At 50.4% G+C, this 14,107-nt stretch overlaps 1 protein-coding gene and 1 long non-coding RNA gene across 4 annotated transcripts in view; both read right to left on the bottom strand.

The window, feature by feature from the left end:
- The window catches only part of LOC122379743 (proline dehydrogenase 1, mitochondrial-like), an 85,720-nt gene extending 81,941 nt beyond the window's left edge, over positions 1-3,779 (bottom strand). For 2 of the 3 annotated variants that reach the window (XR_006256381.1, XM_043363419.1), the window contains exon 1: positions 3,419-3,773. Coding sequence is in view for 2 of the 3 variants with exons in the window: in XM_043363419.1 (XP_043219354.1) it covers positions 3,419-3,736 (318 nt within the window). In the remaining variant the exon portion in view is untranslated. Of the gene's footprint in view, positions 1-3,418 lie in introns of all 3 variants that reach the window. The other variant, XM_043362581.1, reaches the window with a different exon arrangement.
- An 8,100-nt stretch (positions 3,780-11,879) lies between these two features.
- LOC122379301 lies at positions 11,880-13,793 on the bottom strand. Its single transcript, XR_006256189.1, has 2 exons — positions 12,497-13,793; positions 11,880-12,113 (listed from the first exon to the last, which is right to left on the bottom strand). It is a non-coding gene; the product is annotated as an uncharacterized LOC122379301 (long non-coding RNA).
- Between the last annotated feature and the right edge of the window lie 314 nt (positions 13,794-14,107).

The raw sequence follows: 14,107 nt of genomic DNA, 5'->3' as shown, positions 1-14,107 counted from the left end.
AAATTGATGACGTCAAATTTTCAAACTCAATTTTTAGCAATTCTAGACTACGTAGCGCAAAAAAGACCACCATAAGACTTCCCGTGACGATCTTCATCGAATTAATACTCATTTTATGCAAAACTATCAACTTCGAAATTTGAACTTTTTGACCTGACCTTGACCTGACCTTCACAAGAACGTGACCTAAACCGTACCTGATGGTCTTATAAACAACGTCATTGAGTTGGAAATGAAAAATTGGCCATAAAACATGCATCGCACAACCCTAGTAAAGTTGAGTTCATGTGCTGACCCTTGGTGACCTGACCTGGTATCATCAGTGACCTCTAATAGCAATTGTACTAGGCAACTGACGCCCTATCGCTGATTTTCGACAAAATGCGTTTTACTCGATGTTATAGCGCGTTCCCTAGAAGACCTGGGAACGGTGAAACATTTTATCTTTGACCTGACCTGTGACGTCATCGGTGACCCCGAGATCAATGAAATTTGGTTTCCTTCGACAAATTTGACAGGGCTATCGAACGTCGTTTGAATTTTACGGATCCGTCCAGTAGTTCCGGAGATACGGGGGGGGCAAAAAATGCCCCCCGCGCGGAAGGTGGCCGAGAGGCCCACCGCCTGCCGGATTAATTCACAACTGATGCCAATGCACCAGAATACCATGCATCTACCCGTGGTGATGTGGTGCACGGGCTGTTACTTTGAGCGCCTCCTCTGAGTACATAGAGTTAATTGCGGAGTGCAGGTGAAAACTATATTTTGATTCATTAGTTTTGCCATGTCACGGGGAGTTAACTGGTGTGTCATTCGAGTATTTCTGCTGACCATTGCAGGAGTTATTCACAGTTTAGCTGAGTATACTTTTATTGGGACGCATGGTAGCTATGTTGACCCACATGTTATCTAGATGTGGCCACGCATGAGCCTCCTTCACCGTCGCTCGGCCAGGCGGCGTCGGTACGCGCCGCTCGCGCGCTGGGCCTCCATAGGATCGACGCTGCTGCCTGCCTTCTTGAGGCTCGAGATGCTGTTATGGACACGTGCGTTGCGTAACGCTGTCAACGCTCCGTCAGAAGGTTCTGCCGTTTCCCAACCTTATTGGGTCAATGTAAATAGAGTGAATAACCAGCTGCAAATCTGCACGAAATGTGAACCAAATGTGTACCAGATAGCCGTCACAAAAACAGCTATTATTTGTTGGCCATAGGGGAAGTTGGGGGAACGCCGAATACTTTTTTCTGACAACCGTAGCACGCAAGGTAGACAACATAAGCTATTCTTGTTGGCGTCATTCGAGAGGCCAGTCTTTTGCCTTTCAAACATAGCAGGCGCATTTGATGAATTCGCATACCGTTAAGCGCACAAACTAAAAATATCAAAGAAGTGACTTTTTCGGCGTTGCCCCGGACTGCGGGGAAAGCCGAAAATGGGAGAAATGATCTACGGGGAATGCCGACATTGATGTTTTGCCACTTTATCTCAAACTTTATCCAGAATTTATCAAAGCTGACACGCGTTTTAAGAGTTTGAGGACGCTTGGTGCACACTGGAAGTTATAATTGTGTGATATAATAAGAAAATGCCAGGTAAATAATTCCTTATAGGTAACAGGCCGTTGTGTCGGTTGAAAGTGTAATTTGTGTGACTAAAAATTCGCGTTGCTATTCTACAGCAGTAAAGTCCACGTAGCGTGCTTTAGCGTGCGTAATTGCACGTTTTCGGCATTACCCCAGCCAGCCATACTTTCATTTGCAGGCCCATAACTTTTCAACGTGCCGTATAAATTTCAAATAGGCAGCACACTTATGCAAAGACATGCTGAAGATTACTTGACCGAATTGGCCAGACAAACGGTAGCATAATGAGTAAGAAATGCAGCTTCAAAGGCGCATGTAGTACAAGGAACGCGTACCTTGAAAACGCTCTTGGCGCCCTCACAGCCGAAGTGTTCCGAATGACGACTCGTAACAAACATGCGATAATTGTAGTCACTTAAGCTTCAGAGCATCACTGACAGGTGGCATCCATGTCTTACGGTTTTCGAAATATCTCGAATTTCGGCTTTGCCCCAACTCCGGCATTGCCCCAACTTCCCCTACACAAGGTCAGTTTGTAGACATTTCGTATGAGACGGTTTCTGTTGCGACTGGTTGTTTGTTCCGTGAAGAGGCGGAGGGAGGCCGATCGTGTCACCGGGCCTGCACTCGTAACCGGACACCAGCAGCAGCGCGCAGCGGGCCGGTCGGCACTGAGTCAGCGCGTGACGGCCCGCTGACCTCCGGACTGTATGTACCAGTGCCGTATGGCAGCCGGGCGCCCGTCTAGTTCACAGCTGACACGCTGGCAGTCGGAGGGATAGCCGGCAAATAATCGGCCACGCATATTTCTCGGTACTCGACGCACGCTATTTGGTACTGGGTAAACTACTGTCCAGGGACCAATCTCACCAAATGCCGTGAATGCGCGTTCACGGCATTTGCGAACATTCTGAACTATTCCACATTCATTTATTCTTTCGTTCAAGCAACATTCATAATCATTCACGCTATCAAAATCATTGGACATCAGCTGAATGTAAATAAAAAGGATATCTTTGATACCAGTGGCGTTTACTCCGGCCAGTGCTGCCAAATCCTATTAACGGCATTGGTATAGGATTGGGCCCAGGGTGCTGAAATTTGTTTCTATAGGACCTCATTCCAAGGTTCTCCTTGACAGCCCTGCCAATGGTGCTGTTGCTCACCCTTCGGTCTCGCGCTAGCTTGCGCATTGAGACACCTGGTTTGGCCTCAATAGACCTTTTGAAGCCCACGAGAAACCGAGTATTCCGTTTGCGGTCACCTCGCGGCGCATGGGGACGTCTACTAGTATCTCTTCTACTGTCTATAGTAACGACAGTGCGATCGCCGTTTTCTTGCTATTCAAGTAAACCCACAGGGAGGGGGGCATATTCCCCCCTTCCCTCCCCAACGGAGCGAAGGTTCAATGATGAGTTGAGACGGCCAATGGTGAGTTTGTGACCGTTTTCAAATTATCAGGGAAATCACCAGATAACATCACCACTGTTTCATAGTGAGCCATCATTTGCGCCGTCAATTTCGGTGCGCCCATGCCGTAAGACCGCCTCGACTGTGGCGTCCCATTTGGACCGTCGGTGCGGGTCCCACGGTCCCACCCCCCCCCCCCCTCCCCCAGCCCGGTTCGTGTCCCACGGTCCCACCCCATCCCGGTTCGTGTCCCACCCCAGCCCGGTTCGTGTCCCACAGTCCCACCCCAGCCCGGTTCGTGTCCCACCCCAGCCCGGTTCGTGTCCCACGGTCCCACCCCAGCCCGGTTCGTGTCCCACCCCAGCCCAGCCAGCGGCCGGCCGGCCGAGTCTGGGAGCCGGGGCCGGCCGCGGCACCGGCCTCACCGTAGCGTTGTGCTCCACCAGGTAGCGCGAGGTGCACAGCGTGTACACCAGCACGCCGCGGAACACCTCCCAGGTGGTCTTGCTCTGGAAGGCGGCGCGCGTGTCGGTGAACGTCAGGTCGAGCTGGTCGCGCTGCGGACCAAGCTTGGCGGCCTCGGCGGTCAGCTCTGTGGCCTGTGTGGACTTGGCGCGGCCGGCGAGCGCGGCGGCCGGCGCCGGCACGCCGCCGCCGCCGCCGCCGCCTGCCACCGCCGCCGCACGCCGCTGTCGCACCAGCTGCTGCACCACTCGGCTGCCGCGCAGGACGTGGGCTGCCATCTCCGGCGCACCGTCCCTCCTCTGCACGCTCGGCCGTACGACTGGGCGCGGCGTCGGCGTCGGCGGCCGTCCGGCGCGCGCCGTCTGCCAGCGCGCGCACATCTGCCATCGACCCCCCCCCCCTCCGCACCGACACCGCCTCTCGGATAGCTGACCCGCCGACGACCCCCCCACCCCCCCCCCCCCTCCCCCCTCCCTCCCCAGCTGACCCGCCGACGCTGGCTGCGGACATCAGTGTCACTCTCATCTTCTGTAACGCCGTGTCATGCCTGCCGTGCCACTGACATAAAATGCAGTGGCAGTGGTGTCGCTGGACGGGTGGATGGAAGCGGTCGATAGAATCTGATCAAGTGTATATGTATGATCCAGAGCAAAAGAGATGATCGAGAAGTTGTAGCAAAGCACATCTACCCTTCTTTAAGGGTGAAGATGCAGAAGCCGATATGGAAAGCCAATGCTGTCAGTGTTCTGGGTCTGGTGTAGGGTAGTCATTAAGGACTGGACTGTCTTTACGAGGGTTGGATAATAATAAGCACGTGCTATTGCACACTTTTGATGAGGCTGCGATATGCCTTCGAGCAAAATCGATTAGAGCGTTGGACTCCGCGTGGTGAGAGCACGCGTCCCCGGTTATGACAGTTCGGGTTCGAAGCGCGACGGGCGCTAGACATTTATGGGCCTCCTGACAGGTATGGTTGCGGTTGGTGGCAGGCCGTAGCCAGGCGAAGTCAGCGAGGGGACCGGCCGTGCGCGGCTTTGTGCGCACGTTAAAGGGAGATAATGAGCTTTCTTTTTTCTTAAATAAAAATTACTCGACATCTATACTATTTCTACTGTAGTTTCTATAAAATATGAAAATTTCCTAGCACATTTTCGTATGTGAAAAAGGTTTTCATTTTTGCAAAAAAGAAGCAGTACTTGCAGTACTTGTAACACCCACCGAAATGCGTTGTCCTTCTCTATAAAAAAGTCGCAGTATATGGCGCTTTTGTTTCAAACAGCGACGCTTGGGTTTTTGTTTATGTTATCGCCTTGTCGTTGCTTGGTTGTAAGGATTCTAATTTGAATTAGAGTTAATTCGGTTTAGAATTAATTAGATTCTAATTCGGGGGTACATAGTGCCTACTCTTCTTTGTTTCCAAGTATTATTTTGCGCCACAAATGAACGGCAAGCGCCAGAAACGCAGCCAAATCTTGCGATTGCGACTACGAAATTCATTATTTTGGCCTCAGAGCCTGAAGCGAAAAATACAAGCATATTTATTTCAAAAAGACTTCAGGTTTGTCGAACGGTGTTATGTGAATTTTGATAACAGTACTGCATAAGTTTTTCAGTGATGCCGCAAAAGTGTTGTATCTATCTTCTTTTATTGTGCAGTCGGCGGGACCGATTCAAAATTGAGTCGTTGCTACTAAAATAGCAGCATATGGCGACAGATGATGAACAGGAAAAATAGTTGCGTAAATTTAGACATAAACCACCCCCAAACCATGAATATCTTTTGAAGGCACTATAGACGACCATTAACTAACTAGATGTGATGAAGATCAAATGTAATGAATACGCTCATTTTACAAAATTACATGCAAGTACCAAAAAGTGATATAAGTACTTATTCAACGGTCATTTTCAGCGCTCCCCTAACGTGACTTCAAGTTGAGATATTTGCGGCAAGGTACCGAATTGAGCAAAATGGTTTTAATTTACATTATAACTTGTTGTGTTTTGTCAGAAAATGGTCCTAACTCAGATTTTGTGGAAAAAGGTCATAATCTCCCTTTAAACTTTGGACTCTAAATTCTGCCATAGCACCGGAATTGCGCGATCGGAGGGTAGAGGGCAGGGTCATCGCAACAAGCTTTGCTTAGCGGTGGCTCTGTCCTTGTGAATCCTTCCCATCAAAAGGTTCGGACTAAATTTATAATAAAAAAATCGCCGCAAAAAGGCCAAAGGAAGACGCCTGCCTCCTCCTTGAAATGCCCCTGCTCATTCGGCCTGAGCTGCGATTGAGGGAACAGCATGATGTGGGCATTAAATCCAAGCACATCCAACAAATTCGCCTGACCTGGTATCAAATGATTGGATGGTTCCGGGACATGGAGAATGGCCACAGCATGGCCGTTGACTAAATGACAGAAATGACGTCAATGAGGAGGTGGAGCTATGATTTACAGGACATTCGGAAGGGTTCTACGGGTTCTACAATGACGGCCTGAGGCAGCTTAAGAAACTATGGAAGAAGTTTGTAGTCGTGTGTGGTGACTTGTGAGGAGTGAAGAACATCATGTAAAAATTCAAATTCTGTCATATTTAATTCATGATGATGATCAGAACTTTTCGATACCACCTCGTATAACGATTAAAATTTCATTTTGAATATTAGAGGTCATCAATTTTGAGCAGGTTTTTTGGCCAAAACTTTACAAAAAAATAGCGTTACCGAGCCCAAACTTGGCAAATCGATAGCAGAATAATAGTTCTATAAAATGTTTTTTTTTTTCTCGAAATTTTGAAAATGTTGGCATTTTAGGGATCATTGCAAACAAATCGCTTTTTGAATTTTAGAGGTCACACCCACAAAAAGATAGCAATTTTGTAACCTCGTTCATTTTACATCTTTTTTTTATTTGGACCACTTTTCTCTTTCTTCAAAACTGTGGGCATGGTAGATATTCCCGCAAAACCTTTTTTGGGTCGAAAATGGCTAAAGATGACGCCTTTCTGACATCATTTGTGGACAGCCCATCATGGATGCTGAACCAATTTTTGGACACAAGGTGTAAAAGGGATGTACGAGAGAGAGAGAGCGTACTGGAAGTTTCGCGACGATCGGCGCAGTAGTTTTAGAGATAACGCGAAAAGACTGAAGGGGGGGGGCAAAAATAGCCCCTTACCAGGGCGCGGGTTAATTTTAGGTTTGTACTGCCACGGCGACAACCACGAAAAAAGTGTTAAAAAAAGAGTTCAAGGCTTGGTACCGACCTAGCCCAAGGCAAAGAAAAACGAAAATGTCAGATGTAAGCAACTAGCGGAAAGCCTGCGCGGCTGGTGCTCGTTTGCGCTGTGCACGTGGTCGGCAGCGCGGCGCCTGGGCCGTGTTCCGGCCGGCAGCGCGGCGGGTCGGGCGGCGCCTGCAGCGGCGTCCCACGCTCAGCCAACGTGATCGCCGCCAGACTGCGCCGCGCGACTGGCCAGTAAACCCCGCACACGCAGTGGACACGAGATGGCCTGCACTGCTGCACTCACAACCGCCCACTCTCCCCGACCCCTTCCTCTAACAGACGCGCCGCAACGACGCCAGTAAGACATTACTGCTGACCATGACAGGTCGGGGTGGGGCAGTGACGACGGGCAAAACGCTCAACCCAATGCTTATGATGTGCGACCTTATACGGCCATGATGATGTGTTGGAAATTTTAACCCGCGCCCTGCTGGGGGGGGGGTTGAACACCCCCTTGTGGTTTTTCGCAAATATCTCAAAAAACGGCGGCGCGGAACGCCGCCGTTTTTTGGGTACACCTTATCATACATCAATTTTACACATTTTGTGAAAATTTCAGACCAAGGTCATTCAAGGTCAGATCGCCAGGTCACTTGAAGTGACCTCACCTCATAAAAAGTTTCCATGTCTGCCATTGCTACACCGAGTGACCGATCGCTTTGAAACTTTCAGCGATTGATGAGGGTAACAGCATCTATAAAATGTATATCTCAGAATTTTGATATCGGTGACCTAAGGTCAGGTCAATTTTGCGACCTCCCCATTACCCAGCCAGCCTTCCCAAATGGGGCCCATATGGGCCCCAAGTGGGCAGCAAACTGGGGCCCATCTGGGCTGCCCACTTGGGGCCCAGATGTGTTTGTCATGGGCGTCCAACTGGGTCCCATATGGGCAGCCCAGATGGCCCCATATGGGGCCCAGCCGGGGTACATATGGGTCCCACATGGGCTTTCCCAGCCGGGACCCACATGGGTATAATTGAAGAATCCCACATGGGGCCCATGTGGGTTCGAAATGGGACCCATATGGGGCCCAGCCGGGGCACATATGGGTCCCACATGGGCTTTCCCAGCCGGGACCCACATGGGTATAAGCGAAAAATCCCACATGGGGCTCATGTGGGTTCGAAATGGGACCCATATGGGGCCCAGCCGGGGCACATATGGGTCCCACATGGGCTTTCCCAGCCGGGACCCACATGGATATAAGCGAAAAATCCCACATGGGGCCCATGTGGGTTCGAAATGGGACCCAAATGGGGCCCAGCCGGGGCACATATGGGTCCCACATGGGCTTTCCCAGCCGGGACCCACATGGGTATAAGCGAAAAATCCCACATGGGGCCCATGTGCGTTCGACATGGGATCCATATGGGGCCCAGCCGGGTCCCATATGGGCTTTCCCAGCCGGGACCCAAATGGGTATAAGCGAAAAATCCCACCTGGAGCCCATGTGGGTTCGAAATGGGACCCAGCTGGGACCCATACCCAGCCAACATTATTACCTTGGCCCCACATGGGGCCCAGGTGGGCCACTTGGTGGGACCCATGTGGGCAGCCCATGTGGGGCCCACATAAATTTGTCCCTGGGTAAATGGTGGGGCCCACCTGGGCTGGCCCACGTGGGCTCAAGGTGGGTACCATATGGGGCCCACCTGGGCTGGCCCACATGGGCTCAAGATGGGCACCATATGTGGCCCACCTGGGCTGGCCCACATGGGCTCAAGGTGGGTACCATATGGGGTCCACGTGGGCCAGCAGATGTGGGCCCTAGGTGGGCCCCATGCTGGCTCACCTCCCTAGCATCGTTTGTATTAACCCTCGCCCATGTAGGGGGGGTTGGTGCAACCCCCCCTGAGGTTTTTCGGAAATAGTGCAAAAACGGCGGCGCGCAGCGCCGCCAAATTTTGGGTACCTTATGGGGCAAACCTTGCGCATCTTTTGATAAAAAAAAAAATTTGACCGGGTCATGTCAGGTCACGGAGTTATGACGTCACAAAGGGAACAGCCTCCGGCCGGATTTTCACAAACTGAGTGCCAACGCCCGAGGTTTCCTGCCGGTGGTACGGACATCGGTTGATGGATCGTGATGAAACTTCCCATGCATGTTGGGGCAAGTATTGGCTATCATATGGTATAAAAAAAACTTGACCGGGTCAGGTCAGGTCACGGAGCTATGACGTCACAAGAGGAACAGCGTCCGGTACTATTTTTGAAAAGCGCCCGAACCACTATTTTGCTAATTCTCGTCACCTCAATGGGAATATGCAGCAATATTAGCTTCTATAGGGAGCAAATGGACCTTCCAAATCCAAAAATACAATCAGATTTCAAAAATTTAAATTTTGATTTTTCGAATTTCTGCCGCCGACTGTGACCTTGCCGACTTCCGGCGCTCCCAACGCGCCATTTTTAGAGCTAGGGAAACGAAATACATACCAAACGATAGAGAATTGATCAAGGAATACGATAGTGAAGGTTTCAAGTCGATATCTCCCACCGTTTTGCCGCAATCGCCGCGGAAAGTTGAAAAAAGTCTATTTTTCCGAAAATTTGACCTTTGACCGGTCAAAAGTAGGTCAAATAATGACCTAGGACCAAAAAATATACCACCAATCGCGAGATCTCGGCGAGAGCAGTCCGTTGGTCTTTTCCGCTAAGCTCTACGACGCACTATGGTTGGAAACGGCCTCACGGATGGCCGTGGGCAATTTCGGAATATATGTATATTTGGGGTGTCATTCTGTTGCAAATTGATGAAATGTTTTGAATTGGGCAGAAAAAATTATTTAGTTGCGCATTTAGTCTCCATTATTGTACGTGGAATCGGGAGTTTCTGACAGTGACTTTTTTGGTGCGCCGTCAAAGGTTTAAACAACCGCGCTGGTGATAGCATGTGGAGTACCTCCATGACGTTGTAAAACTGGATTATTATATATCAAAATAATCCTTGTTATGTTGGCTATCGAGTGGAGTGACTCTTTTTCCCATGCGTGTTCAAAATCAGGAACGGCATTGCATTCTGTTTGCAGTGTCACCACAGCAATATTTGCAAAATTGCGTTTATGTTTCATTGGACATACAAAAAGTTCTCCATCGACCTCCATTGAGCTTTTTGGCAGAATAAATCGCTGTTCAATTCTGCGTAAGGGGAACGTAAAAGCAGACTGCGCACTTGTGCGCAAAATCGTCCGTGAAGCGTCATCTCCCGAGGCGTACCTACCCGTCGCTTCGTTAGCACCAGGTCGGCTCGTCAGTCTTGCAATCGCTTATCCTTATAAATGATGGTAAGAAGCAGGGTTGCGGAGTCGTGGTGGCGCCAAATCCGACTCCGACTACGACTCCGACTCCTGACTCGTTGCCATGACTCCGGCCGACTCTGTCTCCGACTCCGGACCCCTGCCAGTGTTTCGGAGTCGCGATGGAGCTGTTCCGATTCGGACCGACTCCGACTTCCACTGCGGGCTCCTGACCGACCCCGACTCCGACTCCGACTCCTGGCTCGTTGCCACGACTCTGGGCGACTCTGACTCCGACTCCGACTCCGACTCCGACTCTGACTTCGACTCCGCACCCCTCGTAAGAAGTAACTGCTCGCCCCTGCACCTGGAGTATGAATATCGTGCAAACGTGTATGGATATCCTGGAGTATGGATATGGATATCCACTGACAGAACAGACATACAGACATGCTGTAAACTCCATTACACTGCCAATACCATGGCAAATCAAATGGCTATCTATGGTTTTTGATCATCGTTCTACAGTTTCCAAAATCTTGAACTGAATGTTGGCAATTTCTCGTGACTACTTCACGACCATGACGCATGCATTTCTGAAATTGATCTTTTTTCAACCAGCCACGTACTCGTATGATAAAATGAATGTCACCATCGTGTTCTACGCCCAAAAGTACCCATAAAACATGTGTCATGCATGGGCTGCGGATAGGTACCAGTTTTAATTTTCGGGGTTATGTGCTTACCTGATTGACCTGACTTTGACCCTGGCCAGTGGCCTATGCTTGACTGACCCCTACATTGATCTGACACTCTTTTAGCACTTATATGAAGGGTTGTGACAGTTGTGACAGTTGTGACAGATTGTTTAGGACCAACTGATGACTGAATTTATTTAGGACCAACTGATGACGATATAATCGAAACGCGAAACGCGAGGCACCGATTGCGAGGTTCTAAAGTCCATGCTACTGAAAGCCCGATTTCAAGTGTTTGACCTGACCTTGACCCGACCTGTGACCTCGAAATTCAGCTTTAAAGTATTCATGTGAATCGTCTCGTCGCGTTCTTCTTTCGTTTGCCGCGCCTCGTGCGTTTCGCTGCGCCTATTTGTTCGCGAGTTATCGGCTGGGGGCGTTGAACGCCCCCCCCCCCCCCCGGCAAACGGCGGATGGGGAAATACCCCAGCAACTGCCGGGTTAATCTGACGCATGTTTTGTCATTTGATCGTCATTTTATTTCTTACTTTTTTGCCTAATCTAAAAAAAAAATCATAAATACTCTTTCTCCAAATTTGTGACCCTTTATGACCAATAGTAAGACACTGTGCGTCACTACGTTGATATTTCTCGCCCTAAAGCATAACAACAATATCCATTCAGTAATAGCAGTATTCAAAACATGTTCAAAATGCCTCACGATATCGATAACATAACGAAAGACATAGGCGACTTATGACATACTTGCAATGATGACGTCACACACGCGTGACGTGACGTGACCTCGTCATTTCTGAGTTACTGTATGATGCACGAAAGACACTGGTATACCTATGCAAAGTTTCATCGCAGTCGGTCTACGCATTAACAAGTTATGGGCAAAACATTTTTTCGCGTTGACCCCCGGCCATCCGTGAGGCCGTTTCCAACCATAGTGCGACGCTCCGTTTTCAAACGCCAAGGGGGGGGGGGGTCGCACCAACACCCCCCCCCTGCATGGGCGAAGGTGGCAGATCGCCGTTTACGGGCGAGGGTTAATCAATAAATATTCACCAAAGCCCATCTTAGTTCCCACCAGAACCTACAATTAATTTCAATATGATTATAATATAATCGATGTCTGCTATTTCAATCACTCCCCCTGATCATTGCTGAACGTTCGCCACCGCAACAAAACAAACTGTCAGTGATCAATATTTATATTATCGATAAACACAAAAATGCTGTTTAAACTCTCTCCTCTCTTCTGTTCATCTCTAGACTTCTTCTCTCATCTGCTCCTCCGCTTAAACTCCAGCTGGTGTCCTCTCCTGGCGGCCTCCGTCGCGGTTCCTGGCACCCGTAAACCACTTTCGTGGCGCCACCTCCAGCTGGCCGTTGTTGGTGTCCTGGGTAAGCCCGTTCCGCCGCACGGCTCCTGTAAAATAAGCACCAGCAATGTAAAATGTGCAGACACATAAGCGAATTGTGTATTGCCCGTGCTGTGTTCTACCATGATTCTGTATTACCTGCATTAAAAGTAACATCATCTGATTTGACTTGAATTAATTGAGAAATGAACTTTAGATATTTTTTTTGCAGGAAATAATCTGATGCAGAATAAACATACAAGGTCCGATTATGATGGACACAAAGGACATTAGTGCTTTATAAGTCGGCTGCTTGGAATTCGCTAATCGGACAGTAATTGACGACACCTGAAATAACATATGAATGGGAGTGCTGCTGTTATTCTGACATCCGCTATCAGGTGTCCAAGGGAGTTGGGCAATTAAATAAAGAGATAAAACCATAACTTACTGAACACGACATCAAAAAGCCGGGTACCGCCGAAAGCCCTTTTCCCGTGCCGTCCATTTACGCTAAGTCGCGTAGCGAGTGCGCTCGTCATGACGCCTGCTATCGTCCTTCGGACCGGTGTAAGCGGGGGCGCTTACACCGAGGTCGGCGACAAACAGCCACCCGGAGTACCTGTCCACTGCCACGAGGTACTTCCTGCCGGCGTGATCGGCAAAGTCGATGTGTAGTTCGAACGGCCTTTCCGCTGGCGGTCTCCTCATCATGGTCTCTTGCTGCTGAGCGGGTAGATCTCTCTGGCAGCTGGTACAGCAGCGGGTGACATTTTCCACATCCCGGTAGATCCCGGGCCAGTAGACGATCTGTCTTGCGCGGGCCTTCGTTTTCTCCTTCCCCAGGTGGCTGGCATGGAGGGCTTCTAGAACAGTCCTTCGTAATCGCTGTGGTATGACGAGCCTGCAGCCGATCCGGCCTGACCGACTGGACATCTCCACCGACCGCAGTGACGCCTTCTACCTCTGGAAGGAGAGATGGGACGACTACGTCCTGATGTCACAGCTGCGACTCGACCAACTAGCGATACAGCTGGCGTCGCTGCGGGCGCGCCTCTCCGAAGAGACTCGAACGCGGTCGTGGTTGCGGCGCGGCCGCCACGGCTACGCATTCCTGCTTCCTTTCACTTTCGTTAATCGCACTTTGTACTCACTATGGGCGGGTTCGAGCTAATACCGACCGCGCCATGTGTCGGTTCCGCCCGAATTAAGGCTTTATTGGACACGGACACCACTCAGAGTCTCAACGCCAACTGGCCCGCCCAGACGCCGCAGCCCCGCCAGCCGGTCGGCCGGTCACCGCCCCGGGCGGTGCAGAGGCGGCCCCAGGCCCCGTCCGGTGGGCCGAGCTCCGCCGGCGGGTCGCCCGCGCAGGGGCGGGCTCAGGCGACACAATCATACGACACAATCACAACATTGACTGTCCAATATCAGCCGTAGCTGGTATCACAAACATCAACTATGCGACTTCCTCACGACGTCGAAGTGTATTTTGGAGGCATGAGACTAAACAGCGAGTTCTTTTTTCTTGTAATATCATACACATTGGACAGTGAAAAAATAAATAATGGGCTGCCCACATCCAGCCCACCTACACCCCACTACATGGGCTGCCCACGCAGTGCCCATGTTAAGCCCACCATACAGGAACACCGCGTGAATGCCTGTGTTCACCAAAATTCCTGGATATGCCCTCGTACATGTGCAAGCAATCTCATTATCAAGCATTATGCCTGCCAAAAAATATGTGGGCAGCTAATGTGGGGGCCCACATGCAGCCCACATATTTGCCCATCTCTAGCCCATGGCCCACCTAGCCCACCATGCCCATCAACTGCCCATGTGGGGCCCACATGGGCATGCTGGCTGGGGTTTGCCCATTTGGGCCCCACGTGGGCCCCGGATGGGTGTGCCCAGTTTGTTGGTGCCCAGTCTGCCCACATGCTGCCCGCATCCAGCCCAGATAGGTGTCGGGTCAGTTAACAAAGTTTTGTAGTAAGGTTTGCCCATTTGGGCCCCATGTGGGCCCCGGATGGGTGTGCCCAGCTTGTTGGTGCCCAGT

The sequence above is a fragment of the Amphibalanus amphitrite genome, unplaced genomic scaffold (genome assembly GCF_019059575.1).
Source record: "Amphibalanus amphitrite isolate SeventyFive unplaced genomic scaffold, NRLGWU_Aamphi_draft 000000F_arrow, whole genome shotgun sequence".
Classification (NCBI taxonomy): domain Eukaryota; kingdom Metazoa; phylum Arthropoda; class Thecostraca; order Balanomorpha; family Balanidae; genus Amphibalanus; species Amphibalanus amphitrite.
This window is presented reverse-complemented; position numbering and strand designations above follow the sequence as displayed.